The following is a 19,169-nucleotide window of genomic DNA, read 5'->3' as shown; positions in this document are numbered from 1 at the left end:
AAGTTTACTAAATTAGAAGAACACATTTCCTAATACTGTGCTGTTGCTGTGTAGGTGAAAGAAGGAAATTCTGCAAAACTAAGCAGGCTCAATTAGGAGGAAGTTTGATTCTCCTCCCTGGAGCTCCTTGGGGACTCGGAGTGGAGGACTTCGGTGGAGGACGAGGACTTCGGTGGAGGACTTGGACACGGTTTCAGAGCCCAGAAGCCCTCATCTGGCTTCGAGATCCCTTAGCTCTGAAGCTGGCTAGGCCTAAGCTACTCACCCTTGGCCCACCGCTGGCCCTCCCACGCCACGCCTCTTCGCGTCCCACATTTCCCTGTAGTCGGCTTACACGCAGTGCCGCCCCTTCCACTGGCCGTTCCTTCCAGCAACCTCTTTTGGGCTTTCTTAGCGCGCTACGTCCCACACCTCCCTGAGGCCCCGCCCCTTCGTGGTCCGCGCTCGCCCACCGTCACCTCCGTCCCTCGGCCCCGCCCCTCCAAGACCCCGCCCCTCTCCTCCCCTTTGCCCCCTCTTACCTTGATCAATCTAGGCTTCCGGACGCACGGCGCGTTCAACAGATGTTTCTTGGTGTGGTCGGGTCTACACTGACGCTGCTCCTCCGCTCTCCCCGGCTTGCAGCGGTCGCCGCCATGAGCACTGGCACCTTCGTCGTGTCGCAGCCGCTCAACTACCGCGGCGGTGCCCGAGTGGAGCCGGTGGACTCCTCCGGCACGGAGAAGGCGTTCGAGCCGGCTACCGGTAACCCCGCGCAGGGCTGGACGCGGGTCGGGTGGGGCCTCCCAGGCCCTGTGCACTGAGTCTGCTGCACCGCGCATCCTCCTTCCGAGCCCTCCGCAAAGGGTTGCTGGACTTGCATGGCCGCAGCCTGGAGCGCAGAGTGCTGGGGAGAGGGTAGCTGCGCAGGGCCTGGGGTGAGGTAGGGGTCGGGAGCCAAGGAGGCCAGTGCAGGAGATGAGGATATCTCAGTTTTGAGAGCTGGGCCTGCAGGAGCGCCTTTGGCTGTGTGTTGTTGAATCAGAGGTGATTTCTGTTGTGCACCAAGGCCCATAGGGCCTTCCACTTTCTGGTGTGTTTCTGTACGTCGGTCAGACTTGGGAAAGGAAAGAAAAAAACAGCAACCAACATGCGTTTAGCATTAGTGCCTGCTAGTTCTCCAGAGGGTTAAAAAGAAAAAAAGAAAACAACAACAACAGAACAAAACCCCAAAAACGTTGGACGTGTGTAAGGATTACCACTGTCAAATTAATGAACGTACCCCTTATGACAATGTAATTTTCCACTTTTGGGCAGTGAGTACTTTCATGTTCTGTGCACTTGGCCGATTTTAAGCGAATGTGTGTATTTATTAACCGTAATGCAGTGCGTTAGATTTCTACAGTCTAGTCATCCTTCCAAGCACTTAGCGTGAGCTAAGGAGGAAGAGAGCTCGCTCTTTGTTTCTTGGACCTGTGCACTTCGGGTTTACTTTTGTGTTTGTTTTGGTGACTTTTTATTGACTATTTTGGAAACTGTGTTGTGTAAATCGGAAGGGCACGTGTAGTGAGAGCAATAAACGTGGAGTGGACGTTGCATGCTAAACCACGTGCGGCAGTGATTTGCCGGGACCTGAAGTGGCCTTGCTGTGTGGGAAGAGCTCTGGTCCCTTCCTTTACAGTCACAAGAGCAGAGCTGCCTGCAGGTGCTCTCCTGCCACCGCCCTCACTACCTGACCCAGTCTGGTTTGCTACAGAAGTAGGTTTATGAAAGCTCGGGAAGTCTTTGTGAAAAGATAGCACTGTAGAATTTTTGTGGAGGAGTTAGTTTGGGTTATGATCCTGGAGATATGGACCTAAGGAAAGAAAGAAAGAAAGAAAGAAAGAAAGAAAGAAAGAAAGAAAGAAAGAATCGTATCTTCCTATTTTGCTCCAGAAGAGGTAGAGGAGATGAAACTTTGACTAGGACAAGACTGGACAGCTAGCTGGGCATGGTGGCACTCAGGAGGCGGAGTTTGAGGTCAGCCTGATTATAAAGTGAGTCCAGGACAGCCAAGGCTCTGTTAAGAAACCCTGTGTCAGGAGGGGAAAAAAAAAAAAAAAAAAAAAGACTGGCCTTTAGCTTCTAAAGCTCGAGACAAAGAATTTCTTCCAGGGATATACATTATTATTTTTTTCTGATATTACTACTACTAGTTAACCTTATTCATCAAGTCGTAGTGTAATAGGCCCTGATTAGACCACAGATGGGGGAGTTAAGAGCCAGAGTTCACAGCAATAGGCAGATGGCTTTCAAGTTGGATTTTGTGACACTGTTGAGATTCTGAGACAGTATTGAGGAGCTTTGCAAAATATCTTCTAGAAGGTTGGTGTTAGTGGTCTCAGCTGGCAAACAGGAGAGCAGTGCATCTTTGTCCCAGGCTGTGGTGAATTTCAGACTCCGGATATGCTCAGTGATTTTGTGATGTGGTTAAATTCTTGCTCTTATGGAGAGGGATCTGCAGCCCTTGTTGGACTGTAAAGGGGTTCCTGGTCACAAAAAGTTAAGAACTAAATGAGACCATGGTCAGAAATCTGAAGGGATATTCCTCTCAGAGAGTGTCGATAGAGATAATTCAAATGTGTTGCAACTTCCTGAGGGAAAACTGACTCTCCGATTCTTTATAGGCCGAGTGATAGCTACTTTCGCATGTTCAGGAGAAAAGGAAGTCAATTTGGCTGTTGAAAATGCAAAGGCTGCCTTTAAAATCTGGAGTAAGAAATGCGGCATGGAGCGTTGCCAAGTCCTTTTAGAGGCTGCCCGGATAATAAGGGTGTGTATCAATATGTTCCTTCTGAGAAAGTTCCACTCATATGGCTCCGAGGGTCCCTGCAGTAACACTTGGGTGCAACTTAGGTTGGGACATTTCTGTGAAATGGAGAAACATTCCCATATATCCACCCTGGTGTGTCTACCCTGGTGTGTCCACCCTGGTGTGTTCCCCTTGGTGTGTCTACCCTGGTGTGTCCACCGTGGACAGGCTTCCACTGAGTGTCTTGGACAGCTAGCTCCCTTGGCGTGCCTACTTTTCCACATTTGTTTTGAATTATACTGTGCTCTTTGTAGCTTACTTGCTTTTTTTTGTTTTGTTTTGTTTTGTTTTGTTTTTTCGAGACAGGGTTTCTCTGTGTAGTCTTGGCTGTCCTAGACTCGCTTTGTAGTCCAGGCTGGCCTTGAACTCACAGCGATCTGCCTGCCTCTGCCTCCCGAGTGCTGGGATTAAAGGCATGTGCCACCACACCCGGCTCGCTTACTTGCATTTTAATTTAACTCATTTTTATTTAAAGGTGTGTTTATTTATTTGTGTGTATGTGATTGTGTGGGTATATGCCCATATGTGTACAAAAGTGTGAAGAGGTTGAGGCAGGGAATCTTCCTTGATCTCTGTCCCCCTTACTTTTTGAGATGGTCTCTGAACCTAGAGCTCATCAATTAGGCTAGACTGGCTACCAGTGAGTTAGCTCTAGGGATTTGCCTGCTCTCCCTCCCCAGGGGCACTGCTGCTGCTGCTCCTGCTGCTGCTGCTCCTGCTGCTGCTGCTGCTGCTGTGGTGCCTGGCTTGTAGGTGGGAGCTGGATTGGAACTGACTCAGCCATCTTCCCAGCCCTGGGTGCTTACTTTTAATGCATGCTTGTGTACCCCCCCACATACCCCCCTTCTGATGGTATTTAAGCCTATCTTTTTCAGATTTGGTTTGTACCAGATACCCGTCACTAGAAAAAATAGTTATGAGAAACTTAGGAAGCTTAGAGTGACATACATCAAAACATGAACTATATCTTTGGTGGGAATGTGGGGTGGACTTATTTATTTATTGTACGAGTGTGTTTATTTGTATGTATGTGTGTTGTGCTGTGAGAAAGCTTAGAGGGTCTAAGTGTTAATCTGCTTACAAGTGTGTGTATATATACCCAAACATGTGTATATACACATCTGTGCACACATGCATTCTGGTAGAACACATGAGTTTTTTGTTGTTGTTGTTGTTGTTTTTGTTGTTTTTTTTTTTGAGACAGGGTTTCTCTGTGTCACTTTGGCTGTCCTAAATTCGCTTTGTAGGCCAGGCTGGCCTCAAACTCACAGCGATCCGCCTGCCTCAGCCTCCCAAGTGCTGGGATTAAAGGCATGCGCTACCACACCTGGCTTCACATGAGCCTTATCCATGAGGAGGAGAGAAAAAGGTTTATTCCAGCGAGGTGCAGCAGCCTGTCCATGCAGTGGGTTGTACCACGGGGGATTTAGTGTATCTAAAGGCTTGTGGTGTACCTACCCATCCTCCTCTGGGGCTGTTTGAGACTCATTGGTCATCAGTCAAGTCTCTGGAACTGAGAGGAAAGGGTCACTATGGTATTACAGATGGCCTAGGAACAGGAAATCAGCTCCAAAGGTCTGTCTCTGGGGTTATGCAATCTCTCTGGCTTCAGTGACCTTTGCTCTTCAGTTAGTCTGCCTGGTGTTCTTTTTCAGGTAACTTGTGTCATGCAGAAATGTCAGAGTATATGCTAAGCTATTTATACACATGCACATAATAGCTCTTAAAATTTTACTGAAATGAGGTTGTGGTCTTAGTTGTCACCCAGTGACTTGAAAGGGAGAAGAGAGTCGCTCTGGGACAGCAGGTTTTTATCTCCTGGCACAGCACCAACATTCTGTTGAGTTTCAGTTCAAGCGCCCACATTTTCTACGCTTAGAATTTGACCAACATGTTCTGTTTACGCATTGGCTGTGTTGAGACATTTGTAATAGCTGTTAAACCTCTTCTTCTGTTTTACTCAAAGGAGCGGAAGGAGGAAATTGCCGCCGTGGAGACCATCAACAACGGGAAGTCCATATTTGAGGCCCGCCTGGATGTGGACACTTGCTGGCAGTGCCTGGAGTACTATGCGGGCCTGGCAGCATCCATGGCAGGTGAGCCCTGGCCTGGCTGCAGGTGACCTGCTGGCTCGAGGGCAGAAGGGCAGAGCCCAGGCAGGGGTGAAGGTCAGAGTCTTTAGCTCATTGTTACCTTTTTGGTGGCTTAAAAGTAACTTTTAACATTCTTAGATAAGGTAGAGACAATAACACCTAATTTCTTGGGTTGTCTTAAGGATTCCATGATACAGTGCATGAAAAACACACAGCGCTGAACCTGAACTTTAGACCAAGTAGTTTGAAACACTAATTTCAACGTCATGCATAGCATTGTATCAAGTTCACGGCTGGGCCAGGAATGCAGCTAAGTTGGTCAGTCCTGTGCTTGCCTACTGTGCATGGAGCCCTTGGTCCAGTTCTAGATACTGCATACTCTTGAGTGTGGTGATGCTCACCTGCAATCTCAGCACCTAGGAGGCAGAGGCAGGAAGATCAGAACGCTAAGGGCATCCTCAGCTACAGTGAGTTTGAGGCCAGCCTGACGTAAATGAAACGCATCTCAAAAAACACTGTGTTTACAGCGGTTCATATTGAATGGTTGGTAGGGCTCATCTGAGCCTGTGTGGTAAGTGAGCAGTCAGGGTTTTAGGGTACTCAGACATCTCTGCTGCTGAGTTGTCCCCCACATTTCCATATCGGTTTTTTTTCTAAGTTACCCAGTAGAGCTCAGGAGATTTTGTTTTGTTTGTTTTTAGATGTTTATTTTTAGTTTTGAAACAGGGTTTTGCTATGTAGCCTTGCTTGTTTGGCCTTGCGGTATAGATCAGGCTGCCCTTGAACTCACAGAACCCACTTGTCTCTGCATCTCCAGTGCTGGGATTAAAAACATGCACTGCCGTACCTAGCTTATTTTTATTTTTAAAATTATGGGCTGGAGAGAGGTTAAGAGCACTGACTGCTCTTCCAGAGGTCCTGAGTTCAGTTCCCAGCAACCACATGGTGGCTCACAGCCATCTATAATGAGATCCTGTGGCCTCTTCTGGCCTGCAGGCAGAATACTGTATACATCATAGCAAATAAATAAATATTTAAAAAAATTAAGTTATACATATGTGAGTGTTTTGTCTGCATGTGTACCATGTACCACTTGCATGCCTAGTATCTGCGGAGGCCAAAAGAGGGCATAGGATTCCCTGGAACTGGAATTGCAGATGGTTTTGAGTCACCTTGTGGGTCCTGGGAACTGAACAAGTTCCTGGAAGAGCAGCAGTGCTCATAACTGTGGAGCCATTTCTGCAGCAGGTTCTTAGAGAATCAAGTGAGCTTGGCTGACAGCGATAGTGAAGTTGCATCATTCTGCGTTGTGTTTCCCCCCTAGGCGAGCACATCCAGCTTCCAGGGGGATCTTTTGGCTACACGAGAAGAGAGCCACTTGGGGTGTGTGTGGGCATTGGGGCGTGGAATTACCCCTTCCAGATCGCCTGCTGGAAGTCGGCTCCGGCTTTGGCATGCGGTAAGAATGAACGAGTCCTCCACGGTGGGCCTTCCTCCTCCTGAGTCCTCTATAGTGGGCCTTCCTCCTCCTGAGTCCTCCACGGTGGGCCTTCCTCCTCCTGAGTCCTCCATGGTGGGCCTTCCTCCTCCTGAGTCCTCTATAGTGGGCCTTCCTCCTCCTGAGTCCTCCACGGTGGGCCTTCCTCCTCCTGAGTCCTCCACAGTGAGCCTTCCTCCTCCTGAGTCCTCCACGGTGGGCCTTCCTCCTCCTGAGTCCTCCACGGTGGGCCTTCCTCCTCCTGAGTCCTCCACGGTGGGCCTTCCTCCTCCTGAGTCCTCCACGGTGGGCCTTCCTCCTCCTGAGTCCTCCACGGTGGGCCTTCCTCCTCCTGAGTCCTCCACGGTGGGCCTTCCTCCTCCTGAGTCCTCCACGGTGGGCCTTCCTCCTCCTGAGTCCTCCACTGTGGGCCTTCCTCCTCCTGAGTCCTCCATGGTGGGCCTTCCACCTCCACTCACCCCTTGCAGACCTGCTTTTTCTTGCTGACCTGATCTGGGGCAGTCAGATCGCAGAGGCTGTGGGGTTGTTCCTGCTCCATCTTGCCCTGAAGGAATTTAAAGTTTAGGTCGCACACAGGTCATGCCTTAGCCTTTCTATCTTGCATCTGTCTAGCTTGTGTCTGACATAGGATCTGCCGTGTAGCCCAGGCTATCCTTTTGATTCGGCCGCTCTAGTGTTGGAATTAGAGGAAATGAAAGTTCCCAGTCTTTGTTTTAACTTTAATAAGATGAGGCTGATGATCCCTAGTTTGCACCAAAGTTGGGATCATACATGTGCCAGGACCTTGATATGTGAGAACCCAAGGTAGGGAAACAAGATATGTCCTTAAAAAAAAAAGTCAACTAATTTTAAATTCGTTAAGTTCATTTGTGTATGAGTGTTTTTGCCTGCGTGTGTGTATATGTATACCATATGCACTGCTGCTACCTGAAGAGGCCAGAAGAGGGCGCTAGATCCTCTGAGTCTGGAGTTGGTGCTGTTTAAACCCACCATTGTGTGCTGGGAACTGATCCCAGATCCTCTGCGCTAGAGCAGCAAGTGCTCTTACCCACGGAGCCATCCAGTCCCAGACATTTCTGTTATTAATAACATCTTTGGCGAGTTTGGGAGGTCAGGAACCAGCTGGCACAGTCTAGCCTTGTCTAAGAGGAGCATTTGGTTTTCTACAGGTAATGCGATGATCTTTAAGCCTTCTCCTTTCACGCCTGTGTCTGTTCTGCTCCTGGCCGAGATCTACACCAAAGCTGGTGTGCCTCCTGGGCTCTTCAACGTGGTGCAAGGTGGGGCTGCCACAGGCCAGTTTCTGTGTGAGCATCGTGATGTGGCCAAAGTCTCCTTCACTGGAAGTGTGCCCACCGGCATGAAGGTGCAGACGAAACCAGTTTTGTTTGAAGCAAATGGCTAGGTCTGACAGGGCAGATCCTGCCCACTGTGTACTTTGCATATTTTGGATTTCCTAGTTTATATTGGGAATGGCCAGGAAATTCTGTTGGTCTAAAGTTTCCTGTGCGAGTGTGAGGGGAAAGAGAGCACGTGTGCATGGTCTGTGGTGGGAGAAGTTGGGTAGAAATTCTCCCAACTAAGGGGATGATGTGTCCGAGGGATTGTGGCCTCGGCTGGGATGTCACTTCTCTTGTATGGTGAGTTAATTACATTGTATATAAGAAAGAGTCTTTTCTCAGGTTACTTAAGACTCATTACTTTGACCAGAATTTATGTTTCAAGTTCTAAATAGCCCTAAACACAAAAATGCTAAACGAATTCCTGGCTGTGACAGTCCTGTGAGTTGCCAGTATGTTTTAAATGAGCTCCCGTTATGGGGTTTTAAGTGAAGTTCTGTAAATTCTCATTAGCTTTTGCCAAAGAATACTTTTTAAGTGCGTGAAGGGCCCAGTGCACATGAGAACAGGCTGCCGGCTCTGTCAGACCAAGCCGACCTGGCAGCATCGGGTGGGGTTGGCCGAGCACGCAAGCTCACTGGAGAACGCCTTGCTCTGTTCTGCAGATCATGGAGATGTCAGCCAAAGGAATCAAACCCGTTACTTTGGAACTTGGGGGCAAATCTCCTCTCATCATCTTTTCAGATTGTAATTTGGAGAATGCTGTGAAGGGGGCCCTGATGGCCAACTTCCTCACGCAAGGCCAGGTATGCGCTCTTCCTGGAAGGGGCCGGGAAGGAAGCCCCTTCCCCTCCACCTGGCAAGACACGCGATAGACATGCTAGAGAATTAACAGGAACAAAAAATAGTACAAGAAGATCCTATGGATCCTTGATTTAGATCCTTCTGATAACAATGGTTCTCGACCTTCCTAATGCTACAGCCCTTTAATACAGTTCCTCATGTTGTGGTGACCCCCTACCGTAAAACTGTTTTTCTTGCTACTGAACAACTATAATTTTGCTACTGTTATGAACCATAATGTAAATATTTCTGATTTCTTCTACTTTCTTTCCCAAAAAGTATCCACACACATGTATATATGTATATAGATGTTGTGACTCTTTTAAAGTTGTTAGATATTTTTTCCCCTTTTTTTTTTTTCATTTTAGGTTTGCTGTAATGGCACTAGAGTGTTTGTGCAAAAGGAAATTGTTGATAAATTTACAAAAGAAATTGTGAAGCAGACTCAAAAGATAAAACTTGGAGATCCCCTTCTGGAAGATACAAGGATGGGCCCACTCATCAACAGCCCACATCGGGAACGAGTCCTGGGGTTTGTAAAGTCAGCAAAGGAGCAGGTGAGATGTGAACAGAAGCTGGGAAGGGCAGGGGAGGGTCACGTCATGGCTCCTAGCCCTGTGTCCCTTTCTACACTGACATTGGTGGCTAGTGTCCCCAGGAGTTCAGCTTTGGGAGGATAAATGCCATGTGCATTTGCTCAGGCTCTATTTTTCCCTTAGGGAGCACACATGGTTGTACACTACAGGAGATGCCTGCCTTTTCTTTTTCCCTCTAGGGTGCTACCGTGCTGTGCGGTGGAGATCTGTATGTACCCGAGGATCCGAAGTTAAAAAATGGATATTACATGACACCTTGCATTTTAAGTATGTCTTCTTGTTCGCTTTTAAATGGCTTGAATTGAGAGACCCTGTCTCAAAAAACCAAAATCCAACCAACCAACCAAACTAACAAAAACTGTCTTGAATTAAATTAAATAGGTAGAAATGAATAATATTTATGATACATGTAATGGCATAGAGTAACGGTTGGCAAGCTGCACGGTCCCACTGCCCAAGCTTAAGAAGCAGAGGCATATATGCCTTCAAAGTAGGATCTTATGATTCTTTGTATTTCTTCAGTGTCTGTTGTTATGTCTCCCTTTTCATTTCTGATTTTGTTGATTTCAATACTGTCTCTCTGCCTTTTAGTTAGTTTGGCTAATGGTCTGTCTATCTTGTTGACTTTCTCAAAGAACCAGCTCTTGGTTTTGTTGATTCTTTGGACTGTTTTCTTAGTTTCTAATTTGTTAATTTCACCCCTGAGTTTGATTATTTCCAGACGTCTACTCCTTTTGGGTGTTTCTGCTTCTTTTTTTTCTAGGGCTTCCAATTGTGTCGTTAAGGTGTTTATGTGCTATGCTTCCAATTTCGTTTTAAAGGCACTTAGTGCTATGAATTTTCCTCTTAGCACTGCTACTCAGATCTAGCCAATGGACAGAACACTCTCCACAGTAGAGTGGAGAGTGGGATATTACTTTCTCACATACTCTGGTGCCTCACCTTTGACCATGTCCCCTGGACGGGGAGACCTGGTGGCACTCAGAGGAAGGACAGCAGGTTACCAAGAAGAGACTTGATACCCTATGATCATATAGAAGGGGAGGTAATCCCCCTCAGGAACAGTCATAGGGGAGGGGAATAAGGGGAAAATGGGAGGGAGGGAAGAATGGGAGGATACAAGGGATGGGATAACCATTGAGATGTAACAAGAATAAATTAATAAAGGAGGAAAAAAAAAAAAAAAGAAGCAGAGGCACTTCATGACTCTTGAAGTCCCCTCAGCGCCCCTCTGCCAGGGCAGCCATGTGTATTGGTTTAATGGAGACACCTGTTCTGGGAACAAGCTTAGCAACAGCAACAACAAAAAGAACAAATCCCCAGAAATACATGATTAAAAAAAATAGGGTAATGAGTTCCTTGGTAATGTGAAACATGCTTTTCCCTTTGAATTATAAAAGAAACAATGTAACAAAATCAATTTGTCAGATGTAATTCTAGTAAGTTTCAGCACATCTTTTCACTATTAACCATCTGCTTTGGATAGTCACGTATACATAGGCATCCCACTCAAACCCGCTCACCCCCTTCCGGCCGGCCTCACAGGTACCCAATATTATAAACACTGTTCTTTTTCTTTTTAGAGACAGGGTCTTACTATGTAAACCTGTCTGGCCTGGAGCTGTCTAGGTAGACGAGGCTGGCTTTGAACGTATAGAGGTTTGCCTCTCTCTGCGTCCTGAGTGCTGGGATTAAAGGCGAGCGCCACCATGACCAACTAAACTCTGCTATTATCAGTCTCATTTACAGTTTTTTTGTTCGGATCTTTCATACATTGTTTGTTTTATGGGCTTTAAGCAATACCAATACATCTTACATAATTCCTTATTTGCTACTAAGCGGACTCTGCCTGTGGTGGCCCTGTTGCTAGTGGTATTCCCTTTCAACACTTGACGCAGTGCAGTTTAGTCTAAAGGAAGAGATACTGGTGCTGAAATGCTATGAGCCTCATATCCGAACCACAGACGAGGCTAGTTGTAATTGAATGAGTAACAAATAGGGAACACTTATATGTTGTTGAGGGAAATATATGGGTTAGACAATAAAGTATACAACATTATTCCAAATCTGGTGAAGAGCAGGTGTGTGTGCAGGAAGAGAAAGGAATGGAGTGTGCATGGGGAGACCATATCAGTAGTGTTCTCTGCGTGCTGGATTAAAGCTGACTTTGATTGTATTTTCTGTATAATGCAGACTTTCTACCCAGAGCACGCATTTTACAATAAGGCTTTGAGCAGACTGTGAGGGCGGCAAAGATGTGGGAGCACACCCTTTATTCTTGTGGTGCTGGAAGTTGGCTTCTGTCCTAACGTATCTCTGACTTGGGAAACCTGTTAAGACAGATCTCTGGCCTGTGCTCCAGGCCTCTGTCGCTCTTAGAGCCTGGGGCCTAGGATGCGCCGTGACAAGCCGCAGTCCACCTTTATGCATGACAGAGTCTGTCCTTGGTCCCGTGGTTACACGTCAGCTGCTGTTTTTTATGCCGGTTCCCTTCTGCTCTGCAGTGTGACACTCACTGCCCACAGAGCCGTTTGAGTTAACAGCCTCTGTAAGCTGGTAAAATATTTTCAGACATTGTTTTCTTGTTTGTTCTTTTTTTTTTTTTTTTTTTTTTTTGGTTTTTGGTTTTTTGAGATAGGGTTTCTCTGTGTAGTCCTACTGTCCTGGAACTCACTCTGTAGACAGACCATGCTGGCCTTAAGATTAGCCTGCTTCGGCCTCCTGAGTGCTGGCATTAAAAACGTGCGCTACCACCACCACCGGGCTAATTAACTGTTTTGAGTAATTAAATAAAACTTATGTGGTCAGTGAGTATTTTATGAATGTCTACTTACTGTTTTCTTAAAAAAAAAAAAACCATGGCTATTAGAAACTATAAAAGCTCCTCATCAAGTGTGCCTGGTTTCTGGGGTCATTTCCTGTTTTGGGTGGTAGGTCTGTTGCTCCTGCTTTCATCACTATGGGTAATGCTGTGGTGGAGGTCATTGTAAGTCAGTCTGTTTACCTCATTAGATACTTCCTAGGAGTTGTAAAAAGTACGTTTGGAATCACACAAAGGGTGACTCTCGTATATATTACGAAGTTGCCAGGCAGAAGGAAGGTCTACTTGATGCTCACAGTGGCAGGATCCTGTCAACCTTTTTCCCCTCAAGCCACGTGTTTGACTGCTTACTACCGATAACGTGTCTTGGGTATATGGTCTGCTCCCCTCACTGTCATTGGTTTCTTTATGAATGTCGCAGCTAATTGCACAGATGACATGACTTGTGTCAAAGAAGAGATCTTTGGACCAGTTATGTCCATTTTGCCATTTGAAACTGAAGCCGAAGTTCTGGAGCGGGCCAATGACACCACTTTTGGACTAGCAGCTGGCGTCTTTACCAGGTACGCGCGTCAGGACCTCCAGAGCATCACGGCAGGGAGGGGTTATGGCATCTTCTTGGGGCCAAAACCATTCTTACTCCTCCTTGCTCTGCTATGATTAGAGCTGTCAGCATCTCTGCTTGCATCTGTTGTCTCATGGTGCTGAGGAGCAAACTGAGCTAGGCCCCAACCCTGTTGGCTTCACTTGGAAGATGCCAAGGCTGCATTTGGCACTCCGCTTTTCTGAGTTGGAGATGAGTGGGTTAAGTGCTCTTTGTTCAGTTGGTGTGTATGGTACTGAGGACTAAGCCTAGGGCTTTTGCACATACTGAATAGCATCCCACACTGAGCTGTCTGTGTCCTGTATCACCACGCCTTGTTTGACTTACCTTGGGTTACGTTCTCTAAGTTGCCAGAGCCGACCATGACAGTTCTGTAGCCCGGGCAGGCCGTGGACTGACTCTGAGTTGTCCCTGCCCTCCACACATGTGCTGTGGCACACGTGTGCCCAACACATGCACACAAAATACAAGGCTCTCATTCCTCCTTCCTTGTATCAGCCTTCGTTACAGTGTTTCAGTTTCAGCCCTCCTCCTGGGTGTGACGTCATATTCCAGCTCGCATTTCTGTGGATCTTCCTTTTGCTTTTGTCTGTTACTTTGAGTGTTATATTTAAGGGAGCTTTGTCCGGTCTGGGGTCATGGAGATATATTGCTGTCTTTCTGATACTTCTCTAGTTTCAGATCTGTGTTCCGAGGGCGTGAAAGCTTGTATATGGTGTAAGGGGCTCCACCTTTATCTCTCTGCATGAGGTTCTCTAGTTATTCTCTCACCATTAAACAGTGGCACCGTTGTTGCCTCTTATTTTTATAGATTCTTAAACCTGGGTCTGTTTTTCCTGGGCGATGAAAGGATTTGAAACAATTTGAAGAAACACGTTTGCCGGGATTTCAGGACCCTTAGAGCGTTCACTGAGGTCCCCTGAGATATTAGCTTGAACCGTGAATAACCAGTACTGTCTTTCCCCTCACAGGGACATCCAGCGGGCTCACAGGGTGGTGGCTGAGCTTCAGGCCGGAACGTGCTACATTAACAACTATAACGTCAGCCCGGTGGAGTTGCCCTTTGGTGGATATAAGAAGTCAGGTGAGGTGGTGGGAAATGCCCAAACCAACCAGATTTCCAGGGATGCCATGGTGGCCAGCATTGCTATGCCACATACCAGCAGAGCCTTAGGAAGTACAGAGACTCAGTCCCTCCCAGCCTCACCGGGGTGCAGGCCAGGTGTCCCCAAAAGTGCTGTTGTGTATTACGGCCTGCAAACTGCTGATCACATGTTAAGGTTTTGTGGGTCGCATTGCTACCCACAGTGTTGGATCGCATGGGTTCCACATCAGGCACCCCCATCAGTAGGATTTACGTGCTTCAAAAGTCCTATTCCAGAAAGCTTGTAGTAATTGGTTTTCTCTTTTGGGCCCAGTTTTATAAAATCTCTTATTAGTTTGACACTTGTCACAATTCTCATGTGTCCAGGATTAGCCTTGAACTCATTATAGAGTGACCCTTCTGCCTCCTTGTCCAGTGACGTGTGCGGATTACAGGCTTGTGGTACTGTGCCCAGGCTCTGAGGGGCTGGGGATTGAACCCACAGCTTTGTGCTTGGTAGGCAAGCAGTCCACCAGCCAAGCTATAGCCCCTGCCTTTCCCGTGTTTCCTAAGAAAGGCTGAACATCTTCCAGATGTCCACGCAGAGTATCCGGACCTGAGGTTAGGGCTCTGTGTCAGCACTTGCTGGTTGCAGCTCCACAGGAGCGTCTGCTCTGAGGGCTTGCCTCCCCAGCCTGACCAGCAGAGTCCACCTGTGAAGGAAGCAGTGGGTGACTTCACACTGCTGGAGTGACCAGCTCACCCTGACCCCGTCTTGTCTTTTCAGGATTTGGCAGGGAAAATGGCCGTGTGACAATTGAGTACTATTCACAACTAAAGACGGTGTGCGTGGAGATGGGTGACGTGGAGTCTGCTTTTTGAAAAACCAGTGAGGCCTGCGCCCGTGGCCAGGCTGTGGAGTGAGCTGGCTGCCTGGACAGGCAGTGTGAGCGCACAGCGTCTCACATCCCGGCTTTGGGTCATTCGGTTGAGAGAATGGGTCAGTATTGTCCTCCATCTTGCAGTCAGATTTCCAGTTAAAATGTGCACAAGTGCCTTTCAGACACTAGCCGGGGAACTTGTTCTTCCAGCGAGTCCCCAAGACAGCGGCAAACCCAGCAGCTCCGTCAGACGCCGGCGGCCGCAGCACTGCCTGCGTGTATTTGTCCCACTAACAATAGCAGCTTTCTAGTTTGCTTTAAAAACGCCTTCCTTCCTGGGTTCCTGATGAATCAGTAGACATGCTTTCTTTGTTAATTGATAACTAAAAATAGTTTTTTAAAGCTTTTGCGTGGAGACTGAAAAGCCTTAATACTTGTGGAAAATGTGATTTACTGGCATTTGGAAAGCTTGTTCTTTTTTTGGCTGCTAGCAAGGTGGCTCAGTGGGTAAGGTCATAAGGCAGAGCCTGATGACGTCAGCTCTTTCTCCAGAACCCACATAAAGCTGGTACGCCTCTCCCCCGTACCCTATAATGCACAGTAATAAATCTTTTTTCAAAAGCTGCATTCTTTTGTCGTTCCATCAAGAAACGTGACAGCCTGGCTGGAGAGAAGGTAGTTGATGGGGTCAGATTTTGTGCAGATGCTGACTTGCCTCAGCAAACACTCATCCATGCAGATGCTTAACCTCTCTGGTCCTTGCACTGCAGCCTGTTGTCCTACAACCAAAGAGAGCCTCTAGAACACGGGGGTTACCTGTGTGCTCCCCTGACAGTGACTTGAAACCGATCACACTGCTAATCTTTTTGCGTCTTAATCTGTCTCATCAAATCTTAAGGCTGGACAGGACAGGAGAAAGCACGGGCACGGGGAAGTGAACCGACAAGCCTTGCAACTGCAGGTGCTGACGGCAAAGCCTCACCCAAGGCTCCTTTCTGGGGACCAGTTAGGGACAGTGAAGGTGGCATTTAGAGATGAGGGATGATTGTCTGCCTTCCTTGGCTGGGTGAGTTACATGGCAGTTGGCACCTGAATGACTAAATCAGCATCTCATGGTGTTATTTGTCCTGAACTACTTATGAATCCTTGTTTTTCTCGTATGTACAACAGCCTGTTTTTATCTTCCTTTTCAAGGCTGGGGGCAGTTGACAAAAGAAATAAAACAATTAACACTGTGAGTCAGATAACAACGTGCTCTTGCCTAGGCCCCACTAACTGGCGGTAGTTTGATAAAGTTTATGAGCCTCATCGTGACCATCCACACTGTCCAGATGTCGTCGGTTACTCTTAAGTCTCTGCCAGGCTGTTCCCTCTTTAGACAACATTTCCCACACCTTCCAACTTACAGGCTCCTTAAAACCACAAGCTAAAACTCTGTTCCAAGGTAACGAGACCAGCCCGCACACCTCCATCCCCGGTTTATTGCTCCCTTCATTGCTGTGGAAACGGTTGGCATGCTGACCATGTCTTTCCTTAACTACAACGAACTGAAAGCAAGAGCTGCCCTGTTGCTGGGCTCAAAGTGTGGCGTGCTCCATCCAGCAGGTGCTGCTCAGTGTGGCCCAGGGAGCAGCAGCACCTGGCTGGTAGGCGTGCTGACTGAACCCACCTCAAACCTGTCAATCAGAGTCTGCATTCTAGTGCAGTCTGCCGGTGAGTCATACGCACTGTCAATCAGAGTGCATTTTAGTATGGTCCGCAGGGGAGATGCACGCTCGGTAGTTTGCCTGCCTACTGAGGTTCGAACGTATTGAGAGGCTGTCGTAAGTGGGCATCTGGAATCTGAGAAGGTTCCCTGGTGAATTCAGTGGGCAGCTGCAGTTGAGAACTGCTCCGAGTGCTAAGCCGAGTACTGTAGCTGATGGACATGTAAGTACTTAAGGTTAATTAAAGTTAAATAAAAATTAAGCTTGTTGTGAATTGCTCTAGCCACATCTCAAGTACCCAGTATCCAAACATGGGTGCTAGTTACTTCATCGGACAGTGCAGAGTTTCTGTCACGCCAGAAAGTTCTGGAAAGTGTTGCTTAAGAGGGGTGGGGCAGACATACTGTTCATTTTTTTTTTTAAATTTTAACATAAATATTTTTATTTTTTAACACATTTTTATTGAAAAATGAAATAATTCATAATACATCTCAATTGCTATCCCATCCCATGCATCCTCCCATTCCTCCCTCCCTCCTGCTTTCACCCCATTCCCCTTCCCTATGACTGTGACTGAGGGGGACCTCCTCCCCCTGAATATGATGCTAGTGTATCAAGTCTCTTCTTGGTAGTCTGTTATCCTTCCTCCGAGTGCCATTGGGCCTCCCCAACAAGGTGACATGGCCAATATATATTGTATTTATTTGTGTGCGTGCATGAGCATGGAACTTAGATCACCTGAGGAAGTTGGTTTTCTCCTTCCACTGTGTGGGTTAAGGGAATCAAGCTCAGGCCAGCCAGGCTTGGTGATAAATGCTTCCACTGGCTGCGCCATCTCCAGCCCCAGACTGGTCATTTTGATAAAGGTGGGACAGCATCTTAGGGGGCAAACTCTCGAAGACTGCCTAGCAACTTGGTCGCTGACATTGGCTAGATAGCACCAGCAGGTGGCGCCCAAGGCTTTCTACCACACTTCATGGGAGCCTGAGCCCAGCCTCTGGTCTTGAGCGCCTCCTACTGTGCGTGGATGGTGACTGCGCCTCAGTAGTTGTGTACAAATGTAAGTGTCCCAACTTGTGATGTTGTAGGAAGCTGTAGAGACTTTGGGACATACCGCCTGAGCACAGCGATACTCCGTGGCTGAAGCAGGGACAGCAAGAGGCAGAGGGCAGAACTGAGACAGAAAGACAGTGCCTATTAGGATCCAGCTACGAGAAACAGCAGTCTCCTCTTGCTAGAAGAGTTTGTGAGAGCTTGACCTCTTTAACACCAAGGGTCTTACATCCCGGGCCAAGGACTTTTAACTGGCAGCTGTCAAGAGCAGAGGAAGCCAAACACTCAGAGCAGTGGTTCTCAACCTGGGGGGGTCCAACGACCCTTTACAGGGGCTGAATACCAGATATCCTGTATATCTGAGATTTATATTACAATTCATAGCAGTAGCAAAATTAAAGTATGAAGTAGCAATGAAAATAATTTTATGGTTGGGGGGTCACCACAACATGAGGAACTGCATTAAAGGGCCTCAGTGTGAGGAAGGCTGAGAACCACAGCCCTACAGGAAGGCCTGGGACCTGCACAAGGACTGCAACAGTAGAAGGTACTCGAAGCTATCACACAAGGAAGCCAGTGCTCTGAAGACCAGCCCCGGGTCCTCCTGCCTCGCTGAGCCTGAGAGGAAAACCTCACCTAGTTCCTCAGGCCCCTGGGTGCATTTCCTACACACCATGAATAAAACCCCATCACTACAGAGGCTGACCGACATCACCTTTTCTGGTGTGAACCCAAAACTCCCTACCTCTTCGCCATCATTTCCTAGAGGAACGCTTAGTGCTAAAATGAAGGCCTGGGAAAGGCGCAGGGTGGGGGGGGGGTGAGGCAGGGGTGGGGGTCGGGGGGAGAGCCCATTTCCTTTGCTTTTTCAGTGCACTGGTGACAAATTCTCATGACCTGACCCGGGAGCGTATTCTGATACAATCCCCAAGGGTGTCACTGTCAGCCAGGCGAGGCTGAGCCACCCTTCAGTGCTTCATCTCAGTACGACGGAAAATGCATGACTTTTTAAGAGTTCTGCCTCTGTTCCAACCCCAGCCCTAATCCTCAGAAGCCAAAGGGCAAGGGAAGTGTGGCTGGCGCAGATGAAGAACTCGTGGGTTTGTTCTATTTGAACATTACCCACCTAAAAGCCACGCACGGCTAGTGGCCACCCTGTTAGAAAGCAGGGTCCAGACACCCTGCTTGTCCAAACTTCACAGCCAACTTTAGGTTTTGGAGAGTGATCTTATTTGGCCATATTTCTCTAGATGTTGAGCCTTTCCTGTTTGTACCTGATCAGACATTGGCACCGCCACTTCTGAGCCTGTTTCCTCATCTGTAAAATGGGCTGTCAGTGGCTCTAGCATCGCATTCGTCCCTAGTCTCACCATCTGCATCTATCGCTTAGCTTAAAACTTTAAATAAGTATGTTTATCTGTGTGGGTATATGTACACGTGCAACAGTGCACACGCAGAGGTCAGAGGATAACTTGGAGGAGTCAGTTCTAACATGTGGGTCCCAGGGATTAAACTCATCAGGCTTTGTGGCAAGCGTCTTTACCCGCTAAGCCGTCTGACTGGACCCTGGTACTTAACTTTTTGAGCAGTACAGACAATCTTCCATCAAGTCGTGCTACGTGTGAACTAGAACCAAGACTGAACTTTTTCAGCATGGTGGTATCATGACCTCTTGGCCATCGTCAGACTTTTTCTCAGTTTCACAGAGTTTGTGAGGAGGCACACTCACAGTTTTGCTCTTATTTAGTAGAAATGGCCTGATTATTTCAGAAAGAGCCTTAAAAAAAAAAAAGAAAAGAAAAAGAAATGCAGCCAGGAGG

At 47.6% G+C, this 19,169-nt stretch overlaps 1 protein-coding gene across 1 annotated transcript; it reads left to right on the top strand.

The window, feature by feature from the left end:
- The first annotated feature begins 490 nt into the window (after positions 1-490).
- On the top strand, positions 491-15,217 carry ALDH9A1 (aldehyde dehydrogenase 9 family member A1). Its single transcript, XM_084779275.1, has 11 exons — positions 491-744; positions 2,646-2,791; positions 4,797-4,926; positions 6,248-6,382; positions 7,591-7,787; positions 8,427-8,567; positions 8,973-9,161; positions 9,380-9,467; positions 12,443-12,584; positions 13,597-13,709; positions 14,497-15,217. Exons 1-11 carry the CDS (start codon positions 564-566, stop codon positions 14,589-14,591), a joined length of 1,557 nt encoding a protein of 518 aa, XP_084635401.1. The 5' UTR covers positions 491-563; the 3' UTR covers positions 14,592-15,217.
- The last annotated feature ends 3,952 nt before the right edge of the window (positions 15,218-19,169 follow it).

Source organism: Acomys minous (genome assembly GCF_964271855.1).
Source record: "Acomys minous genome assembly, chromosome: 1".
Taxonomy (NCBI): domain Eukaryota; kingdom Metazoa; phylum Chordata; class Mammalia; order Rodentia; family Muridae; genus Acomys; species Acomys minous.
Note: the sequence above shows the minus strand (reverse complement) of the source record. Positions and strands in the feature narration are given on the sequence as shown.